General features: G+C 36.0%; 2 protein-coding genes across 6 annotated transcripts in view; both read left to right on the forward strand.

Moving 5' to 3' along the window:
- The first annotated feature begins 10491 nt into the window (after nt 1–10491).
- On the forward strand, nt 10492–12253 carry LOC120425775 (apyrase-like). Its single transcript, XM_039590387.2, has one exon. It carries the CDS (start codon nt 10557–10559, stop codon nt 12186–12188), a length of 1632 nt encoding a protein of 543 aa, XP_039446321.1. The 5' UTR covers nt 10492–10556; the 3' UTR covers nt 12189–12253.
- Nucleotides 12254–19136: 6883 nt separating this feature from the next.
- Nucleotides 19137–24301, forward strand: part of LOC120425773 (uncharacterized) — a 115371-nt gene continuing 110206 nt past the window's right edge. The window contains exon 1 of one of the 5 annotated variants that reach the window (XM_039590383.2): nt 19137–19248. The gene's annotated coding sequence lies outside the window, so the exon portion shown is untranslated. The remainder of the gene's footprint in view (nt 19249–24301) is intronic. The other 4 variants (XM_052710074.1, XM_039590384.2, XM_052710073.1 and 1 more) reach the window with 4 other exon arrangements.

Consider the following 24301-nt stretch of genomic DNA (forward strand, 5'->3'; position numbering starts at 1 on the left):
TGCACCGTTTCCGTGCCGAGGATGTCGCTTTTATTTTATGCATCTGACCCCTTCTACTGCCCGGTTCCGCCACCCCTTGTGTCATCTGGGCTGGTTCTGGGTGGTCAAGTTTACCAAGCTCCACGTTTGTGTGCCTAGGTCTACACACGATAGATAGATGCACACGTTTTGGAATGGAATTACAGAAGGACTGAGAATTTTTGTCATTTATATTAAAATTCACGTAATTAGAAAAAATACAAAAATTAAAGCATTTTTTGTTCTTTATTCGTTTGTTTTCTTAATGGTGACAATGGCATCCACGGATTTTTTTTTAAATTTTAGTCTCTTTTTCTTTAAATTGAAGTTAAATTTGATATTACAGTCCAGACTCGATTATCCGAAGTTTCGATTATCCGAAGATCCATTATCCGAAGGTTTGTATGGAACTTCGGATAATCGAATCATGACCAAAAACATATTTTCTCTATATTTTTTTATTTTCTTTTTTTAAACAAGAATTCTTTGACTCCAATTTAGTCAAATTTGAATTTTTGATTGCCTTTTAAATTACATTACATTTTAAATTTAAATTTTGACCGAGCCACGTAGCCCAGTGGTAACGCTTCCGCCTCGTAAGCGGTAGATCGGGGTTCAAATCCCGGCTCGGACCAACACAACTGGTGATCTTTTCCCTTCTGGAATCGATTGCTTAGTAAAGGGAAGGTAGTGTATCGTCACAAACTGGACCTTACCACGACACCTTAGGGAGGCGACCTATGGAATGTTAACATTAAGTTGAGAATGAAACTGCCACTGAATCCGCTTTGTAAATGCCGGCCCCGATACTCTTCAAGGGTGTTCCGCTCAGGAACTGGGAAAGATTTACTTTTTACTTTTTTTTAAATTACAAAAAGCATTTTTCAATAAGTTATCATCGCCATTTTGGCCGTCGTATTGGATTTAAATTTTTAAATCATTTTAGAGTAGTTTATGGGTCATACTTAAGCTCGACCATCAAAAATAGGACAACGAAAAAAAATAGTTTTTCGTGATTCGATTATCCGAAATGAAATTTTCCGAGGCCTTCGGATAATCGTTTAGGACTATATTTCTAGAGTTTTTTAATAAGTTCTATAATCATATGAATGACAATAGCTTAAAAAGATCCTATTGAAAAAAAACTCTTGATTTGTTTATTTTTTAGAAACATGGAAAAATGTTTGCAACGGCCTTATGCTACTATCAAACAATTACAAAATTTCTATAAATTTATGGAAATATTTTTTTCCTGTTTTTAAAATCACATAAGTGGGTAAAACTTGAGATGGGGTTGCCAGATCTTCGAAATTTTAGATTTGTTTGGAAGGTTTTTTGATTACCTATCCAACGATGGTCCGGAATCCGGATCCGGACAGAGTTATCATACAGAGATATCTGGATCCAACAAAGTACAACAATATCACTTAAGTGGTCATAACTTGAGACAGGGTTGCCAGATGTTCGATTTTTTAGACTCCTTGGAAGGTCTCTCGATCACTTATCCAATTATGGGTCTGATGATGGATCTAAAGTGTTCCGACTATTTCTTATATGTGGTACAAATAATCGAAATTTGAAAAGCTCAATTTGATTAAAAATGCAAGAATACACGAGTATTGCATAAACTTACTTTTTTTTTAAATGAAAATTTGTTTTGTTAGCAATCTTTTTTTTTATACAATTTTCATGTGACTTGTTTTGAAGGAAATAAAAAAATGATGTTTTCAAATTTTCAAAAAAAATTAAATGCTTATTTTCGAACAAAGTACCATACACGTTTTGAGACTTTTTCACATTTACAAAGTTTAATCAACGCCTCACTGTACACCGGCCGAGGTGGCGTGTGAAAAATGGAGAGAGTCCTGCCACGGATGCTTGTGCTATCTGTCGGGTGGTGTGGTGGCTTTACACACTGCTGCGGTGAGGTTTGTGTATGCAAAACGGATGAGTGGTGGCAGGGGCTTGGGGCTTGCCCAGAACATGTGAAGTTTATCCTTTCCGGTGTGACGTTGCATTCTGTGGTAGGGGGTAGGGATGGTAATTCTCGTTTATTTTTGCATTTTGTTGAATTAAATTTACTGAAATGCATGAAGTATCATCGTTACGGGCTCGAAACGAGGCTCTAGGACACACATTTCTTTTTGCTCTCCTCTGTAAGCCACCGACCACCGCGTGACATTGGGCATTCGTGCGGAATGATGACGCAAACGCGTTTGAAAATCAAGGGAGGTTGGTCGGGGTTGGGGGAAAAGGGTTTTATCTTTTGATGAGCTTGTGTGCATTTTTTGTAGTCATTTTCTGGTCCCGTTTGAATAAGTCGTACGAATGTTATGTTGGATTCATCAGGGTAGAAGCTGAAAATGTAATTAACGTGGTTTGAATGGAGCGCAGCGCCCCCTGAATGGGATGGCATTTTTTCAGATGGTTCTGATCACGAGAACACGAGGATGTGTGACGGGCTTACAAAGAGACGTTTTTAATTAAATTACCCACTGAATGCAAGAATGTAGGAAAATGTTGCAGTTTTTCAAAAGCGGCACTAATGGATTCTTTGAAATGCTCATTAGCTTTTTTTTATTGTTCATGAAAGCTTGATTTTCTATCCAAATGAATTGAGTTAAGCATTTGAATGATTCTCTAGCGGGGACTTAATATGGTTTTATTTAAATTTATGTGAAATTTAGCAAAATTAAACAAATTAAACCTTTAAAAACTTCTGCAAGCTTTTGTTATAACCAGTAAAAATCTGGGTTGAAAAGTCGATACACTGCACTTGAGCGCATCAATGTCCCATATGAATTTTCATCGCTGTTAGGTTATTGATGCAGTTTGGTTCAAAATCGTGTGCTCTTTTAGAAAAGCCTGCAACATCCAGTACTTTGTTCTAGAAATCAGGAGGAAATCAAATTCTTTCGCGAAAACTCAACACACAGCCTTCTGTGTGGGACAAACTTCAAATGCGTTTTTCTCAGCTTGCTATTTTACATATGGGACATTTATGCGAACATGGGCAGTACAGATATTTGATAATATTAGCTAACTTCAAAAATATTTTGAGAATTTTGAAATAACTAGTGACATTTAAAACAACAACAAAATTACTCGATTTTAGTCCTGTTAGAGGCGATTTTAAAATCATGAAAAAAAATTCAAGGGTTACTATTTGTTCTAAGATATTATCGAATGAGTAATGGGAAATAAATTGATAACCTTAAAAAAATATTTGTTTGATAAATTGTGTGTAATTCTTAAAGTAATTATCAAATTACTCTAAATGTGTTATCAAATTTATAAAATTTTGTATGTTTTTCTAAAAATTCTTGTATAATTTCAATGTTTTATTAAGATCACATTTTTTCCCCTAATTCAAAATAAAGCATAAACAATGTTTTCAAGTACTTCAATTATCCAATTAAAGAAAAAAAAAAAATCAAAATTAAATCATAATATTGCCTGCCGAAACAAGGCAGAAAAATTCCAAGCTCTCAGTGAGCTGATGATGAAGTACATCTACAACGGATAAGCTGCCTTGTGCAGCGAAGTTTTTCGACGTCAATAGACAAAACATACTGTGATTTAGTTTTAAGCTTTTCTATTTCTATCCTTTTCCTTAGCAAATCTAGAAGGTTTTTTTTTTAAATTTTTCCTTCTCTTGCCAAATCCATTGTTAGAATATCCAATTACATCAAAATGAATTATAGTTCAAATCATAGTTGAAAGGAACTCCTAAACTCTATTAGGTTATAAGAAATACGGAATTGTAAATTGATTATTTACTAATAAAATAAATTGAATTGAATAAATCATAATATACAGTCCAGACTCGATTATCCGAAGTTTCGATTACCCGAAGTTCTATTATCTGAAGGTTTGTATGGGACTTCGGATAATCGAATCATGTTTTTTTTTATTTTTTTTTATTTTCTTTTCTTAAACATCAAATTTGAGTTTTGCGACCCCAATTTAGTCAAATTTGAAAAGTTGATTACCTTTTAAATAAAAAAAAACATTTTTAAAAATTTATTCGTCTCCATTCCATATCACTTAAGCGTAGCTTAGGGGTCATACTTAAGCTCGACAGTCAAAAATAATACAACAATTTTTTTTTGTGATTCGATTATCCGAAGTGAAATTTTCCCAAGACCTTCGGATAGTCGAGTCTGGAATGTATTTTCATAAAATCAGAGAATTGCTCAATTAATAAGATTTTTTTTTCAAATAAATTCTCTTGAATTATGTTTTTAAATTGTTTCAAAACTATTTTTGGTTGGTTTCCTTTTTAAATTTGCAATAAGGATTTTTTTATATTTATATTCTTAAAAAATAAGTTTAAAATTTATCAAAATTATTGTACCTCTTTAAAAGTTAATATTTTTCAATATTTAGTGAAGCCAGTTTTAGTGATGGCTCAATATGATGTGTAATAAATCATGGAAGAAATTTTGAGATGCTTTTGCTTTTATAAATTAAGTCCTGTCACCTTGTTAAACATGCAACGACCTCATGGGGACCATACTTGGGACATTATCGCACGCGGTTGACACATTTCGCCGGACACCGCTGGGTGGGGTTGATTTGGTGATGACCCTGGCCATATATATTCTCGGGTGTCAAAACTCACCTCCACCTGCATCGTTCTGTCATCCTTGTGTATCACAAGCGCACTATAGCTCATTGAGTACGGTAGGCTGAAAAGTGGCATTTTGCATCATCAGTTGCAGGATTAGGGTTACCATATTTTTTTAATCAATTTTGAAATCTCAATTCAAAAAGTAAAAATTTTAGTTCTTTAAAATTGAATAAATTTGTAGCTACAAAACTGTCAACCCTATTACAACAGGAAACACGTGCACGGGTCATGTGTATGTGTGCTCTCCCGTGTTCGTGGCGGTTCGTGAACACGTAATTATCCTGAACACGGATGCGGATGCTGGCTTGCGGCCGCTTCCCCGCCACCATCAGCCACGGAACGTCGTCCCACTCACACAGTCCCAAGTGAAATGACACTCTGGAATTAAGTTTAAAAAACGACCCCTGCACGTATGCAAACGAGGTCTCTCGCGTGGCCAAGCCAGGGGGTGACATGAATTGGCGCCACTTTTACTCTTCTTGCTACTTGATGTGATACCCACCCACCTCACCACACCACATGGTTGCATGGCTCTGCACTCTTGAGCTGACCTTTTTGTCACACATGCATTGTTTAACGATGTTATCGTTTACGGTGGTTTAGTGGGCTCTAATGAGGGGGGAGGAATAATTTATGCACTGTCTTTTTTCATTTTATTTAGTTTTTGCTCTTGTGGTGGTGGCCGTTTGAAGAGCAATTACATCGCCACACGAGAGCCCTGGAAAATTTATCACAAGTGGCACTTTGATGCCACCGCGCGATATGAAATATTGGAGTTATGTTGTGATCAGCTTCGAAAGAATACTTCATTGAGACTCATTTAGAGGTAATTGATTTGAATTACGACAGATAAGCACGCTGGATGGAGCTGGTTAGAGCGGGCGATGAGAGAGGGTTTTTTTTTGCCTAATCGTCGAGGTGGCACAACAAAAGATCATCTGTAATTAAGACCATATTTTATGTGTTATCTTGATGGGTTTACTTCATTTTTGCGTTAACTTTGATTGATTGGTCTCTTGGAACAGACTTTGTTGGGTGCATGCTATTGTGAGTGTACACTGGACACCGTTTATGAGTTAAATCGCTGTCGTGAAATCATGATTGGAGTGTTGTTGCTGGTAATGGATATTGTGAAGTACCGATGATGTGAGAAAGTTCATATTAGGTAGGGCGGTTCAAGATTTAGTCGATGCCGTCAAATACAAGCATCATTTTAATGCTAACAGAACTCGATTGGTATTACAGTCCAGACTCGATTATCCAAAGGTTTTTATGGGACTTCTGATAATCGAATCACGAACAAAATTTTTATTTTAGTGTTTTGTTTTTTTTTGTTTTAAGCATTAAATTCGATTTCTACGACCCCATTTTAGTCAAATTTGAATAGTTGATTGACTATTAAATTAATACAATGTATTTTTTCAATATTTCGTCACCGCCATCTTGGATTTAAAAACTATAAATCACTTTATCGTAGTTTAGGCGTCATACTTCAGCTCGACAATCAAAAATAAGACAACGTATTTTCTTTTTTTTGTGATTCGATATCCGAAGTGAAATTTTTCCGAGGCCTTCGGATAATCGAGTCTGGACTGTAAAATCTTGAATTGTTAGCAAAATTAATTGCAAACCCGGTTTAACCTTATCGTCCAATTTAATACTTTACAAAGAAAACCCCTAGGTCAATTTTCAATGTGAAAAAACTTTATGAAAAAAGTACAGTCCAGACTCGATTATCCGAAGTTTCGATTATCCGAAGGTTTGTATGGGACTTCGGATAATCGAATCACGATAAAAAAATGTTTTTCTTATTTTTTTTATTTTCTTACTTTAAACATCAAATTCGAGTTCTGCGACCCCATTTTAGTCGAATTTAAATGGTTGATTGCACACGGAGAGACCGGCCAGGGCAAATCTAAGAAATTCTTGGTTAATTTAACTAAAAGTATGGGTTAATTTTTTACACAGCTTTTTTTCAACAATCGATTGTTGATTTTGTTAACTCGAAATTGCTGACCACCAGTAGGTAAAATTAACTAAAAAAATAGTTAGAATTGCCATTTTTGTTGGTTAAATGACCGAAAAAAAATTCTAGCAGTCGACTGCTAGAATTTTTTTTTCAGAAAATTAACTATTTTTTTTTTGTTTTCAGCTGAAATATTGTTGAATATTCTGTAAAAAACAGGCTGGACAATATTTTTCAACTATGTTTTAACATTTTTTTCCGTTGTATCAACTGAAATATTTTTGCATGCAGCAAATTATTAGTGGTTTGTAACAAAACATTTCTTATTTAAACATAATTTATGTTAGTGTCTATATATATTTTCTTTAATTATTCAACGATACAGGCTGGGCCGAATTTCTAGCTATATTTTTAACAAATGTCTTGCTTGAATACAGAAAAATATTCGTACATGTAGTCAGTAATTAGCTGTTGTTAGCAATATTTTTATTGAATTTGCAGTTAATTTTGTAATAATGCCTCACAAATTATTTTGTTGTACTTGTATTATTTGTATTTTTTTAATTGTTGTTATAAAACATGTTAAGTTTGATTAATGTTTTAAAAAAATATAATAAAAAAAGCATTTTACAAATTTTGTTAAAAATGTTCAAAAAAGATGTTTAATTTCTCGTAAATTCCTTAAAAGTAGAAACCGAGTAAAATTTTCACCAAGTTTTAAGCTTATATTTTTATTATGTTGTATACAATTAAGTGTTGTATTCACTTACCATCACTGTGAAATCATCCGATAAGTCGTCATCATCTACAACGGTCTCATGTTTAGTTATTTTTCTTGTGGTTGGACACACAATTTACACCAAGGCGAACCTTTTGCTGCAAATAGACATATGAAATTTATTATTAATATAATAAAAAAAAATTAATTTCGGCTCTAAACTGATAAAAGGAACGTAAATAAATGTAAAAGAAATATCAATAATGCTACTTACCAAGTTTGCACTAATTTAACAACTACTTTTGGCAACACACTTTCATTGCATTTGATTCAATTTATTCAACGTACTCCGATTCCTGAAAACAATATTTTGAGTTTTACTTACCAGTTTATTGAGCAGTCTTTTTCAACAGCATTTTTAAAATATTAATATCTTCTTTTGTATATCTTTTATAAATTTTATTTTTTTTAGACATTTCCCACCATTGAATTTTTATTTTGATATAATTTGTACGCATTTCCATGTATTTTATGGTTGATGATTCTGAAAAAATAATGGTTCATTTAAATTGTATCCATCGTAATTGTTGTGTAAAATTAAACCCATACTTATTTAGATTAACCAACATTTTGTTAAATTTGCCCGTGCAAGTATTGTCGTGTAAGAGTTGGCCCGCCTCTTCCTTCCACTGCCCCTCTCTTTCCTTCAAACATTATCATAAAGTCCCCTCGCATCAGAGGTCCCCATTGCGAATGTCCTCGTCTTGCTCTTCATAGTTTATCACCTGCAAAGAAATCATCAACAAACTTACTAACCAATTCCACCTTCACAGTTGCAGCAGTGTGCACTTCGATTTGCCGATTCAACTTAGCCAAATAGTGTGATTTTCACCTTTCACATCCTCTTACTTCACAATTAACAACACAAACTCAACAAATCGACCGCTCTCGTTTGAATCCTGACTTCAAATGACAGACGTAAACAAACCCAAGTTCATCTTTTAAATATTCAACCAATTGTTAATTATATTCAACCAACAAAATTTTTGATTTTCCTAAAACCAAAGCTAACAGTCGAGCACGTTCATTCGAGTTCGGGAAATCTGTTAGCTTTTTGCCTCTAGCATTTTCAACAAACAGGTTATTAAATTATTACTGAATTTTAGTTATTTTAACGGAATATTGGCAGTAACAAGTACGTTTTTGTTAAAATTTACGAAAGTAAAATCAACAATTTTAATTGTTGAAATTTCTGGGCACAGTCTCTCCGTGCATGTAAAATAAAAAAAAGCATTTTTTTTTTCAATGTTTTATCATTCCCTTTTTGGCCACCACCTTGGATTTAAAAATTCTAAATCACATTAGAGTAGTTTGATGGTCATACGAAAGCTCAACAATCAAAAATAAGACAATGAAAAAAAAATGTTTTTTTCGTGATTCGATTATCCGAAGTTTTGATTATCCGAAGTGAAATTTTGCCAAAGCCTTCGGATAATCGAGTTTGGACTGTAATTCAAACGAAAAATATTGATACGGCAATTTTTGATTTGGTTGAACACTAGGGTGGTTCACGATTAGGGTGATTTTGAAAATCTAACTTTTCAGGAATATTTTTGGGATATGTTTGTCTTTTAAAGTTTTGTGGGGCTTGGCAATCCAAGAAAATTTGTCGAAAACATCAAAATTTTATCTCGTAAACTACGCCTTTTACGATCAAATTTTTAGAAAGCATCTGAGCAAATCTTCAGTTTAAGTTTTAGAGAAAAGTGAGATATAATTCATTTGAAAATGTCTAATTTTCAAAGGCAAAGTATATGGGACCACCCTAACGAAATTCGAAAATTGTCCAACTATATGTTTTTTCTATCTCTGAATCTGCCTTCAGAACTGAGACAAAATGTCAAAATATAATTTTTTTTGTCATATTTAAGGTTTTTATGATAATTTTACATAAAAAAAATAAAGGTCGAAAATGGGTCAAAAGCGTATTTTAAAACTAAAAGTGAAAAAAATAATAATATTGGGGGCATAAAAGTGTTAGTTTTTTTTTAACCAAGGTCCTTGAACAATGCCCTATTAAAAGCAACCAAATGAAAGTATTTTGCTCTCATAGGTGAGCAATTCTCTCCTAAAACCGGAAATGTTTTTTTTTGTATTTTTTGATTTGGCTAAAACTTTGTGGGAGCCATCGGCAAATTTTTTTCCGTGTACCTATTTTTTCTCAATAGTCCTCAACAATACAAACTTTGCAGTAGAAATTTTTTTTATCTTTATTTTTGTTTAATATTAAAAAAAAAAATAATCTTTTGGAGCCACTGCACAAGATGATGCAATATTTTTTGCCTGAGTTTTGATTTATTCGCTTCGCATGGAGACGGTTATTTCAGCGGATTGCAGCCTGGATTTCGCCATGTGTACGTGATGATTTCTCTAGCTCAGGCTGCTTAGGAAATGATTTTTGGAAATAAAACCAACTCCACCAGAACAGATATTGAACACCATAACAGCTATCCATTACAGGCCGCTCCCACCGCTTATAAGGGACAAAGATAGGGATTCGGATGACGGGAAGTGTTTATATTTCACTTTTTTAAGGGGATAAGGGGAAATCTCCAAGTAAGTTTCGCTTGGAGTGGGGCGGTTTTTATAGGTAATAGTTTTATTCTCAAGGTAAATTCATAAATTGGAAAAGCAACATTTGATCAAATTGTTGAAAATATCAACAACAGTAAATATTAAAAAATAAATCAAAATCCTTTATTCTAGAAATTTGTGCTGAAAACGTGTTTAAATAATTTCGATAGTTTAAGCAAAAAAAACAGCAAAACAAATATTTTTATCAAGCAATCTAAATACCTTAAAAGGCTCCAATATTCTCTTCAAATCGCTACAATTTTGTGAGTCGACTTCTTTTCGTCGATTAGTGTTGCTTATGCTGGCTACAAATCAGAGTGCTTTATCACTGATAGCCCCATCACTCACTCACTCAACTCATCCGACCAATTTCTTGATTAACAAGCCGTAAATGACGCTATAGTCTGGACAGACTAGCTCCAAGCCAAGCCGAGTTCCTTATCAATTCTGTCAAACTGCCTGTCCTCCGTGTACATGTGTGTGTGTGCTTGTATAGTTGGCGCAGATAGCTGCAGCTGTTCGAGGCGGCGACATTGTCGACACGAGACGCTCGTACGGCTCAGTGCAGTGGCAAAGTTCGACCCGGAATGAGGTCGACACTGGTGGTGGCGCTGGTCCTGCTGTGCAGCGGAGTCCTGGCCGTCAAGCGGGAGGGACTCTTCGCGCTGACGGTGATCCATCTGAACGACTTTCACGCCCGGTTCGAGGAAACGAACGTCCTGTCGACGAGGTGTAACCCGGCGGAGGGGGAACGGTGTATTGGCGGTTACGCTAGGGTGGTGGGAGCGGTGCGGGATCTTCAGGAGCGGTACAAGGAGCTGAATCCGGTTTACTTGAATGCTGGAGATAATTTTCAGGGGACGTTTTGGTACACGCTGCTGCGATGGAACGTGACGAGCTATTTTATGAATCTGCTTCCGGCTGATGCGGTTACGCTGGGGAATCACGAGTTTGACCATGGGATTGATGGAGTGGTGCCGTTTTTGGAGGCGCTCAAGTCGCCGGTGGTGGTGGCGAACATTGACGACAGTGAGGAACCGAAGATGCAGGGAAAGTATCGGAAGTCGGTGGTGATCGAGCGTGGAGGTAGGAAGATCGGTATTATTGGAGTGATTCACCATTTGACGAATACGCTGAGTATGACGGAAAAGCTGAAGTTTTTGGACGAGATTGCGATTATTAACGCCGAAGCGGCTCGATTGAAGGCAAATGGAGTGACGATTGTGGTGGTGCTGTCGCACTGTGGAATTACAATTGATCGAAAAATTGCAGCTGGATGTGACGAGGTAGATTTGGTAGTTGGAGGTCATTCGCACACGTTTCTTTACAACGGATCAACTAGCGGGCTACCTGACGTTGCTGAGGATAGCTACCCGGTGGTTGTGGAGCGGGCTGGTGGACGCAAGGGTTTGGTGGTACAGGCATCGTGTTTTACGAAGTTTGTTGGACGTATTACGCTGTACTTTGACGATGCTGGAACTCTGGTGGAGTGGGAAGGAAATCCGGTGTACCTGGATGAATCAGTCCCGAAGGATGAGCAGATCATGCGTGAGTTGATTCCATGGAGAGAAGAGGTCGATGTTCTGGCAAATCGCCACGTAGGATCTTCGCGAGTGATTCTGTCGAAAGCAGAGTGTCGTACCGGAGAGTGTAACTTTGGCAATTTCGTAGCGGATGCCTTCGTAGATTACTACGCTAGTCGAGCTGAGAGTCCAGACGAGTGGACCTATGTATCGATCGGTATCACGAACGACGGAGGAATGCGGACCTCGCTGAAAAGTGGTAGCTTAACCTACGATGATTTGGTTACAGCGGTACCTTACGAGAATACGGTCGACACCTTCGATCTCAAAGGCCAATATCTGCTGGAAGCCTTAGAGTACAGTGCCAGTCGGTTCAAAACGGCTGACGTTCTACAAATCTCAGGAATCCGCGTAGTCTACAACACTACCCGTCCCGCAGGTCAACGTGTGGTATCCGCGGACGTTCGATGTCGCGTGTGCAAGGTACCCAGGTATGAACCACTTGACCCGAACGCAACCTATCGTGTGGCCGTAGCCGCGTGGATCGGTAACGGAGGCAACGGGTACAGCATGTTTGTCAACAACCGCTCGAACGTTCGCGTGGGACCGCTAGACATCGTTGTCCTCGAAGCCTACGTTGCCAAGATGAGCCCGGTTATGCAGGGAACGGACGGGAGAATTCGCGTCGTAACATAAATTAAACCTATTGCCATTACCTAACAACGAATAAATTATTGATGTTGCTTATCCACCAGAACGCAGAGATAAAACTTTTTTCTTTATTGAGGAGGGGCCAACAGCATGCCAACCAACCCATCGCTAAAGGTCAGAAAGAAAGTTTTCCTTGTCGTCGTCAACGGCGAAGCTACGAAGCTAATAATCTTTAGGCTTTATCATTTTATCCCCGCTGTCATCGTTAGCGAACACGCCGAGATAAAAAGGGCTGGTATACCTTTTACCATCTCCATCAAATTTCCATCAGAGGCAGAAGCAAATTAAAGTTCAATCAACCTTCCGGCAGGTCGCTAAATCTGCGTCGCAACCAAGCCATCCGCCCGTATCGATCTGCAACAAATTAATTAATACCGGTGGCTTTGTTCTCCGCTCGCGTACTAGGAAGTTCACATCCAAATTTTTCCAAGGATTCTCGGAACAGGCACTTCTTGCAGCTTCTGTTTCTGGTTCAGCTTTGCCCTTTTGCGACGATTCACAACCTGTCGAATTCGGCGAATCTGTCGCGCGGGAGGGTAATTTAATTAACGCACACAACCCAAATTGATTGGTGCACGGTTCACGGAGTGGCCGCCCGATGACTGGGAAGCGACGACTTTGATGGTGTCTTAGTATACTTAAAACGATCGATTAGGTTGTCAGAGGCATGATTTGCTTTGGTGGGGTGGGAAGCTTTTGAATTTAAAATGAAGTTGGGTAATTATAGGCTGAGTGTATAATTAGATTTTGCGGTACTCTTGAGAATTGAGAGAGACTATTTATCGAGTGGCTGAAATCTGGAAGCTGAATTTTGGAATCTTGATCACGCTATACATATTTAATTCATACTAAAACATACTGCCAAAAACTTCGAAAAGTATGACAAATGAAAATTTAGTCATCCAAGATCAAGATTGAAGTTTTTTTTTTAATTGGCTGGATGCAAAATATTTGCGAAGAGCATTAAACTATTATCTGGAACTTAGAACAACGATTAGTGTTTGCTTTTTTTATTTAACTTAAATTTCTATTTGACCAAACAAGCAATAAAAAAATGGTATCGAAATATTCAAAACTAGTATTTCAAGAACGGGTTTTACTATCGATTTGGAGGTTTCGGCAAAATTGATAAAAATACTAGTTATTCTGTTACAATACAAATTTTATTTACAGGTTTTGTTCCTCGGTCCTGGTCGAGGTCGGTGTGAGGAACGTTGGGCTGAGGAGAAGGAAAAAAACAAATAACAGACACAGAAATTATTATTTAAAGAAAAACAGAAACCCTTTTTTAAAACATGGTAAATATCAATAAGTTCATGAAAGTATTTTTTTTCCTTATAATATTAAAAAAAAAAAACAATATGTTGTCATAACTTTACATTCGATTGTATAAATTTATTTTGATGAAAATTTATATTTTCTGCAAAAGATATTTTCTTTCTCCAGATATTTTGGGAAAAAAATGATAAAATTAAAAAAAACTTGCATTGACCTACTCAGAAAAAATAAACATCCATGTAGGTAGAAGTTAGGATCATGCTAAACCAGCTCTGAAAATGTTTTATTTTAAGAAAAGAACAGAAATTTCCCATGAAACTTTGAAGGTTTCACTTAAGCTTCTTGAGAAACAGCCTCCAAGAGCGAATCTAGCAGAAACAACCTTCTCTTATTGTTTTCAGTTGATTGCTTCTATATTTCCAATGAAGGTTGTATTTTTTTAAAAGAAATGTTTGCTGCAGCCCTTGTTCACCCCATAATTTTGAAGGCCGAGAATATAATAGATAACCCGTTTCCAAGAAAACAATATAAAAATGTTTTTTTTTTCGAACTAATGATGTAATTTTTTTTTATTTGGTCATAGAGAAAGTATTCACAAAGTTTCAGCTAAATAAAAATTTAAAAAGCAAAGCAATCCACTTTAACGACCTCCGGGTCTTTAGTGGTCTCTGTTGCAGATTTCTGATCATTTCTAGGCGTCCGAAGGTTATGTGTTTGTGAGTCACCCAAAACCTCTTTTACGCAAATGGACCGACGTTTTACTTCCCCATCCGATAGAGGCGTGATCCGGCAAATCTCGTCTCGAAAAATGCTCGAAATAAAAATTTATAAAAATCAAATTTATTGTAAATTTTGATAGTTGAGAGAATTGCTCATACATGAATTGTATAAGTTTTATTTTTTATGTCTCAAACATTTAACTTCAAATCGTTATTGATATCGTTCCCCCAATTAAACAAACTCATTTCAAATCCAATAAACTTTGTCGTAAACTTCTTTTTACAACTCAATTGCAATAAAAATCTCAAAACACTTAGCGACAAAGCGCTCCTCCGGCTTCAGTTACGTGCTCCGGAGGAAGGGCAATCTGGCTGGAAAGAACTTTTCTCCAATGCTTTGCGATGCTGTCTGGTTCACTTCCAGAGCTACAATGTTAAATGGCTTCAGGTGCACCTGGGGACATGCTCGGTACATCACTTTCTGTTGTTTTCCATTGTGCTCTTTGATTGTGGTCCCCCCCTCCCTTATAATACCGAGCTCTTTTGGTTTCTCTTTCCAATCAGTGTCAAACCACGAAGACGAGTAAGCGGTTTTGGCTGGAGTACAAAAACCTTGTAGAAAATTCGAGAAATGCGAAACAAATAATCCTACAATATTTTTGAAATATGTTTTGAACTATTTTGTAGCTTAAACATGCGTTTAATTAAAAAAAAAACTGTAAATTTTGACTAATTTTAATCTGAATTGCTCAACTGTGCACGATACTGATAACAAATCTCTCTCTCGTCAGAGGGTGGTTGGTTGGTTCGGGGGTGGAGTGGGTGTTATTCGATATTGGAGAGCTTTTTTCTCGCGCGTAGACAAACGGTGAGAACAATGGCACTTCTCTTTCTCAATTTCTCACTCTCTCTCTCTGTTTGGGAGGGTAACAACAACCCGAAGAGACATGGGGCGCGCTTTCTATTTTGTTGCCTGAAACAAAACAACGAGCGCGGAGTGTGTGGAGCTGCAGCCGTGATTATCGAAAGTTGCTCGCACGTGCGATTTACCTCAACCACCCCCGATTCCCCGTTGGCGCTGTGTCCAACAGGTCTCGAGAGTAACTTTTGGTAGGAGCTTAGCATAACTTTTTTGCTGGTATCAATTTTATTCATTTTTGATGAGACTTTCTTCCAAATACAAAAATAAATTTTAAAAATAAAAAGACCTTTAGGTTTAAAAACATAAGTGCCCTACAATATTATCAACTCGATGCAATTCATTATATTAACCGAAATATCAATTTTACATCTTGGTTCTCAGAGATTTTTAATTCTATTTATATTCCAACTATTTCTTTTTGTTATGTGCCGCTTGGTAACAGAAGATTTTTTTGAAGTAATGAAACAAAACTAGGGAAAAATTTGGGCAAAAAACTTAGAGAGGTCGAAACGCCCAAAATATTAAAATATAAAATCAAACAAATAATTTTGAAAATTCGGTTGACGGAACGGTTATTGCATTTCTGACAGTTACTGGTATCCAGATTTTTTTTTCAGAATTCAGGTGGGATTTAAAAAAAATCTTAAATATCTTTAACTTTTGTCGGGTTAACATTTTCAAACAGGTTTTAACCATTTTTCATCAATCAGCCATATTATAACTAGTGTCAAGGAGCAAACGCCTCGGATTGTAGTTAATTCAAAATGTTACTTTTTCATTTTAGATTGAAAAAAAAGTTGCTTTCTTCAACAATTTCATTGAATTTTTTATAGGTTTTTGAAAATCTTTGTTTTTTTTATGAGGCCATTTTGGATCATTTTTTTTCATACAGGTCTCCATACTATTTTTCGGGCATTTCATATAAATAGGCATGCGAATAATCGAAATTCTGTATCTCAACATTTTTTTGATTATGTCCTATAAACATATGAAAGACAAGAGCTTATCGGACCTTTTAAAAAAAAAAAACTCTGGGCCATTGGTAAAGTTGTAGTTTATGATCAGGGTCGTTCAGAAAAAAATCTGATACAGTAAATCCAATTTTTTTATTTCACTATTGATAACTAAAAATTTGGATTCGCAAAAAATATGTTTTTACTTTCGAGATTTGTATATGTTTCGAGAATAAAAAGTAATATTTTGGGTCAGATTTTAGGTTGATACAAAATCTGATACCGAAGATATTAATTTAAAAAAATATGATTTTTGCAAAATATCTTAAATATGGTCATTCAACTTTTCATAAATCATTTTTTAATGCAAATCAAATTTGCAACGAAAATGACAAGTTTTGGTTAAATTTTTAATGTCTTAAAATAAAATTATTGTCAGTTAAAATATTTTAATTTTTATTAAATCAACCTCAAATTAAAAAAAACTAAATATGTGTTTTCACCCTTTATAATTTTTAGACTTGATTTGGAAATTTTGGGAATATTTTGTCAAAGGAGCAAAAAAATTAACATGAGCTTCATTAACTGACATTAAATTCGAGCCAAAAGTTTTCAAGATATCATTAGTTGAAAGTAGGGCTGCAAGTTACAATCGAAGATGACAACTATTGGTTAAAATTTGCAATGGCATTACAAAAAACTATTGTGAAATGTTTTGATCTTTCCAAATTAAATATTTTCAAAATTTTCCAATCAGGTATAAATGTCCGATATAAAAACCCGATTTAATCCCACCTGGGGTGAGATAGAGCCTTTCTTACAAAAGGAAGATAACGGCAGTTGCATTAATTAATCAATTCAAAACTCAACATGATTTTTTTCATAAAACTGAAAAGCGCTGGTTTTTGCCTCATTTGCCATGGCCGGGTATAAGCTGTGCTCGCACACAAGCATTTTCAATTTTTTAAATCAGAACAAATTATTTGTGAGGCAGAGAATTAGCTCACAATTTGCGAAGTTCCTAATGTTTTATGCCTATCGCCAAATTGTTCGTATTCTCTGAGTGTTTTTTGCACTTTTCAAAATATCAAGATTTAACGAGAAAACAAAATAATTCCGTCTTGCTCCAGAGCGTTAAAGTGGTTACAAAATAACTGTCAGAAAGTGTTTCCACACCCGAGAAGTTGCCGTGTTGTAAATGATGTAACGGTAAAGCCGCATAAATGTTTTTGAAAGCTATGAAACGCCTACTGAAATTCACTAAACTGACATTTAGGCGTTAGGCAAACCTGTGAGCTTTTAATAAGCAAGCCAGAAAATGATGTAGTATGCATTTAGGAGTTTTTGGGATTGGGAAGCATACTGCGACTGAGCGCTCGGTGAGACTTCACTACGACAAACGCAAACGTACCGAATGAACCACCTTGACTCATACGCTGGGTTCATTGCCGACGAGCCGATACGATGAACCAAAATACAGAATGAGCAAAACAAAAAAGAAAGGCAAAAGAATGAGCATGGGGCTTCAGAACGGATAGCTGCTTGCGTCTAGTTTGCGTTCACTGAAGCTTAGCATAGATAATCATGATAGGCGATGTGTGATGAACGAGCAATCGATAAAGCAACTTGCACTAAAAGGGGGTAATCTAGTATCAAAACTCTATACGCGCCAGCATCACGCGCCAGCATTGCTCGCGTCTGCATGTGAAGCTCAACTTGACAACTTGTCGACGAGGCGTCGAAAATCGATCGTCCATGATTTTTTGCAGATTTTTCGAATGAATATTTCTCGAGAAATGATTTGGGAACGAAGCTTGATTTGGCGTCGGAGCCAAAAGCAAACCCTATACCTTTCTTTAGTAAGAAAGGCAAAAATGGAAATTTTCTAAAATCTGAACGGTAAATCCGAATGAGGTCAAATTTGTGTCAGAACCTCGATTGTGGTCTAGATTATGATATGGAGAAAAAAATTTAGATAAAATGCCAAAGGAATAGTTTTGGCATTTGGTGAAAATTGGCTTTTACCTTTTTTAGGGGTTTTTCCCCCTCAGAGTGAATTAGTCCACAAGCTGTAAATCAAGAACCACATTACCGACATGGATGAAAATTTGGGAGGATGTAGGGCTCGAAAAATGCAATTTTTTGGATAAATAAACGATTTCAATACTTCAATTTTCGACCGAATTTTCATTTGAAAACCGCCTGATTTGGTGAAAACACACTCCGAGTCCCCATAAAAAATGGATAAATTCAAATTTGGTATGGAACTGGTTCAGGTTCAGCACATCCCCTTTCAAATGCGCCCAAGAGAGCTTAAATCCATAATGTGGGCTCTGAGAAACCCCCTACCACAAAATTGAGCACTTTTTTACCACACACGGACCGCACGCGTGCTCTACGTTAAAATGAGCGCCAAAATTCAGATATTGGAGATAAATCAATTCTGTCATTGTCAAACGATCGGGCGTCGAAAATCGATCGTCCATGATTTTTTGCAGATTTTTCGAATGAATATTTCTCGAGAAATGATTTGGGAACCAAGCTTGATTTGGCGTCGGAGCCAAAAGCAAACCCTATACCTTTCTTTAGTAAGAAAGGCAAAAAAGTGTTGTTTACCCTTTTTAAATGTTGACTTGATTTGGGAACATCCATAAACCACGTGAACACTTTTTTGGAAATCTCAAACCTTCCCCCTCTAGTGGACAACTGTCCATACAAATAAATATCTTTTTTGTATGGAGCGTGGACCGCGAAGTTTTTTTTTTGCTTTTTTAAATTAAGTCTGTAATAACCTACTGAAAAATTGCAATCAATCAATCAATCAATCAATTGATTATTTGATTCTACACATTGAATTCAGTTAGAACCACCCCAAATTCCGACCTCTCCTCAAATCTCACCTCTCATCGCCTTTATATCTCTTCTCTCCCTCTCTGGTCGGTCCGTCGTCGTCTCTCTCTTGAGCCCCCAAACAACTCCAGCATGTGCTTTTTGCCGACTCTGACCAAGTCATCGCCGTGGACTGCCAGAGTCAAGACTCCGTAGCCAACGTGAAACTCAATCCGCGCCCGATCCATCAGTATTCCGTCGACCGCTGCCCGTGGTGCACCACAACACCCAGTGAGTTGTTCGTGTTGAAAGCTTAGTCCAGTTTCCTGGCGGTCCCAGTGAGTGTAAGTCGGCTTCGTGGTCGTCAGCTGTGTTGTTCCGGCTTCTTGGCCACAACAGTAGAGTCGAGACAAGCCAAAACCAGTTCAGTCGATCGGCAGCAGTTTCACTTCCCCAATCGAGGGGCAACGAGTGTGTGGGGTACCTCTACCTCTAGTAGTGTCTCGTGGTTTTGGGGTCCACACACAGCTTCACGCGTGTACCTGTTCGGCGCGAAGGAGATTGTTGCATTCCAAGTAGAGTGGACTGTCGAGGCGAATTTGTTTTTTTCTTGTCTTGTCTTCTGAGTAACTCGGATATTTGGACGGCGATAAAGTGTGTGTTTATTTGTGTGTGAGAGGGAGAAATCGGGGATATGTTTTAAGAAGTTTAACCGAATATCGACAAACAAGGAAAAAACACACCATTAACTTGTAGCGTGTTGTGAATGGTCAATTTTTGGCAACGAAGGAAGAAATCAGCAAGTGTTGTTCGTGTCAGCTAACGGATGATTGTTTGTGAAAATCGAGTCACTTGACACGATTAAAACATAATTAGGACAACAAGAGTGATTCATTCAAGAGTGTAAAATCCAATTGAGAAACTCACCACACCGTCAAAATAGTCAGGAAGCACCAATTTCAATTTGAGCTGGAAGGACACCGCAACGAGATTGAATTTCGGAATCAATTAATTTAATTGACATCGAAGTTCGGATCAGCTTCGGGTGTCCGACCCCAGCTCGATTCAGATTTGCTTCCTTCTGTACTAAGCTGTGGTGTGTGAGTGTTTGTGTGTGCGTTACGGAAACCGTAACACGTACTATCGACACGGTTGGCAAAGACGATCCAACAGCAGATTCTGAGGAAGGAAGGCAGAATTGGGTAGCTCTCGGTTTAAATCCAATTTTGCTTCCGGTGATTAAATTTCTATGCTCACCAACAACAGCAGGATCGAGCTCACACACACAGGACTCTAGAGGTAAGTTGGGATTGTGTAGGCACTAACGGGAAATGAGCCAAGTCCTTGTTTTGGAATTGTGAGGGGCAGCACAGCCTGCAACATACCACTCAATTAGGAAGAGCATATTGTGTGTGTGTGCTTTTGTTTCGCATAATGTGAAAAGATGTGCAATGGAACACGCAAACGAAAACTTTATGGAAATTTATCGCACAACAAAGAAGGTTTTATCAGACGGGTCATCTCGGTTTATCTTGCTCGTACTTTTTTTTCTGGGAAGTTGTTGCCAAAGCCACACAAGATAAATATTTATTTCTCGGGGAGCGGTTCTATCTGAGAAGGGAGAGAACGATTCGAACTTTAGAATGCAGTAAAGTTTGCATGAATTCTGGTCTGACTTAGTTCTAGATTGTACAGCTCGGTTATAAAGTTTTAAGTCCAGGCGTCCAACAAATTCCAAACAGCAGTTCTACTTTTCAGCACTTGTATCGAAAAGAAGTACTTTTCAGGTACTGTTCTGATTTGAACGGTGAATTGACTTAGGAGAATTGACATGAACTTTTGAAAAATGCAAAAAAAAAATGTTGTATGCAGCTCGTTACAAAACTTGTTTTTTAAAGCACTCGTCGTATTTATCCAACTATGTGAACCTCGTTGGATAAATGTACGACTCGTCAGGAAAAAAAAACTTTTTTTTTAGAATTTCTTCTGTATATTTTTAATCAGGCAAGTTTAAAATTGATTTACATTTTTGTTCCTTTTGACTGTGGTAATAAAAAAAGATTTCCATAAATTATTTTTCTAAATAATGAATCGAAAAGCAAAAGCAATATTTTTTCACAAGATTTTAGAAGCAGCTGTTTTTTTGAATTATATTTTGTTTTAATTTTCTGTTTATCCTAGAGGTGGGCAAAAAAAGAGCGAGCCGCTCAAAGAGCCAATTCACTGAAAAGAGCGAAAGAACCGTGGCACACAAAAAAGAATCGCGATTCTTTTTAAACTTCGGTCTTTTGAAAGAACTGCCCCAAAATGGCATGATTTTTGTAATGAATATAATTTATTGAATTTCCAAAAAAAAAGAGTATTAAATTTGTTTTTGAGAATTGAAAATTGAATTTCAAATATTTCACTGCTTATAAAAATTAATCCCCAAAAGTAAATGATTTTTAAAACAACATGAAAAAAACCTTTCACTTTACAACTGATTGTACAGTCATCCCACATAATCGGAACACCCACAAATTTCGAACACTTTTGTGATAATTTGTCCATAGCGCACAAAATGCATCTTTTCTGGTGACCCTACACTATTTTTACATTCTCTGGCTACTTCACAAGTAAAAGTATTACTTTCAAAACAAAAAAACTGCATTTCGAGACTATTTTATTCAAAGCAGCAAAACACTGCCTCCAAATTGCCTGTTCCATAATTGTGGAATGTATTGTACCTCCCACAATTGTGGAACACCTGAATTTAACAGATATTTTCACGAAAGAAGTTATCAGACCATTCATAAAACATTACTTAGCTTGAGTTTCACTTGCTTCAGTGTCTGAAGTCATTATTTTGTAAAAAATAATTACTCCTGGAGTGAACCAAAGTTTGTTTACATTCGTCGTTAGAAAAAAGTGTTCCGAATTTGTGGATTGCAAGGGTCAATGTTTTTGTTTAAAAATTTTATATCAAACGTAAAAATTTACAGGCGGTCAATACATCAATCGAAAGTTCACAAGAAAAGCTTTCACATGATGGTAAAAGTAAATCATTATGTTCAATTATCGATTTACTATGATTTTTTGAAGGTTGGCCGATCTGTAAACTGTTCCGATTATGAGGGATGACTGTACATTAAAGTATTACCGGAATACAAAATTAAGCATTTCAAATTGCATAATTTGTAAAACATTACCAAAAATCTAATGAATAGAAAAAAATAAATCCTTTTGTCCGATTAAACTTAAGCGTTTATAGACTTTATCAATTAAATCAGAATGTAGTTCAATTCTTGCAGAAATAAACGCAATTTTAAAATAAATAGCAATTTTTTCAACATCCTAGATTTAAATTTAGATGCCATTACTCGAATGTTTAGGTTCGAGTAGAAATCACAAAGACCTATGGTTTTCAAGGGCATCTTCTCGTTTTCAGTTTTAATTTTTTTATCAAATAATTTGTTTAAGTCCAATGGGAAATAATTTATAAAAATCCCACGATTCTAAAAAAAACTTACTCATCCAAATTTTGAAAAAGAGCTGAAAGAGCCGTTCAAAAAAGCGGCTCTTTTTAATGAGCGAACGAAAATGCGCGGCTCCTAAAAAAGAGCGGTTTTGCCCTCCTCTAGTTTATTCTATTCTACATTCTATTCAGGGTGGTTATCAATGTTATTAATTTTTAGCATCAAAATATCAAGTTTTAATTATTAAGAATTTTTATGCCCCAGGAATTTTGAAGAATGTTTTCAAGGGACAAAAACTATCAAACATATTTATAATTGCATTTTAATTTTGAGTTCATGATATGGACAATCTAGAAACAAATATGTTTACTTTTTTTGGTAGTATTTGGCCTATTCTACCACCTAATATAATTACATTTTGCCTTTCTTATTTTTTTTACGTTTTTACAGTCACTTTTTCATTTTTTTTTCAATTTTTTGCATGTTTTTCACATTTTCTGCTATAGAATGGCACCAACTTCATTTAAATTGCAAAAAATACGTAGAGGCATAGTCTGGGACACTACAAATATTACTGCATACTTCTTTTTACTGAAAATATAGGAAATGTTAGTAAAAAACACAGCCAAAGTTGACCTCTAAAAAAATACATTTTTAAAAACATTGGCAAAGTCACAGTAAACAAGTTAAACTTCCAACCCTGAAATTTTCTAAAATTTTAAGAGTTCTTCTTTCCAATGCTTTTTAAAGATCCAAAATCGGTTGGAAAAATGATTTTTGGCGATTTTTTAGATCGAAGCCCGTCTAAAGGCGGGGTTAGGTTGTAGAGGGTTAAACAGGGGCAGCCCTTATAAAAGTTGTTTCGGGTTAATTTTCAAAACAATTTTTTTAAGAATTCAAAAAAAGATTTTCAGTTTTGATTGCTAGCAATTTAGCTGTTTTTTGAGTTGCTTTGTGCGCTTCGGTTTTTTCAGTGAATTATATTTGCAGAATATCTTCAAGATCGTTAACTCATAACTAAATCCAATTTTACACTACATGGCAGCTTAAATTAATATTTTTTTGACTAAGTATGTATTAAATGTGAGTTAGAATAAAATCTTTAGCATTGATTCTAAAGTGAGACCTTTATTTTGTAATAAATCATTTATTAACTCAAAAATGTTTGCACAGTCAATTTTTTTTTTTGCAATTTTAGCAAATTAAATCCCATTTGAATTTGATCGATTTTTCAACAACTGATGGTTCCATTTATCAGATACATTTTTGTTGGTCATAAAATGACTAATAAGAAGCTCAATAAAAACAGTCACTGACTTTTTCCATTTGCTGTTTGCTTTACGTTACTCTTAGTTGTAGCTAGGGATTTAAAACAAAACCACCAAAAGTGTTTGACCATTTATTGATAATTACATTAAAAAGAACATTTCTAGAGTTTTTTTTTATTAGGTCCTATAAACATATGAAAGACAATAGTTTATTGTCCATTTCAAAAAAAAAAAAAAACTCTGGATTTTAATCAAGAACGTAGTGGTATTAAATTTTCTTTATGGGCGGTATTATGTTCTTGTCACATCTGGAATATGCTGAAACCGGCAGTTCTTCAAATAAGTTTAAATCGGTAGGAGAGCTTCATTCATATAAAATTCATGCACATTTTCTGTGCACATAAAAAAACTTGTTATGCACAGTTGGAGGATACATAAAAGTGGAGAATGTTCAACAACAGTCACACTGCTGCCAACGAATGTCATTCGCGCTCCCCCTAGCAGAAGAAAAGCGTTTTTACGATGCATTAGAAACTGCATGGTGCATGCAGTTGTTTTTTTTTTCTTCTTCCGAGAATCACGATGAAATGCCAGTGTGACTACATTGCTCGACAATAAGCCGCTGAGCTCAGCAGCAGCATCATCTCCACAGTTGTGTCGTCCTTTTGTACCAT

This window comes from Culex pipiens, chromosome 3, assembly GCF_016801865.2.
Source record: "Culex pipiens pallens isolate TS chromosome 3, TS_CPP_V2, whole genome shotgun sequence".
Lineage (NCBI taxonomy): Eukaryota > Metazoa > Arthropoda > Insecta > Diptera > Culicidae > Culex > Culex pipiens.

What these genes read in the sequence shown, in the direction of transcription:
- LOC120425775 (XM_039590387.2), top strand. Translation starts at nt 10,557, where the DNA reads ATGAGGTCGACACTGGTGGTGGCGCTGGTCCTGCTGTGCAGCGGAGTC.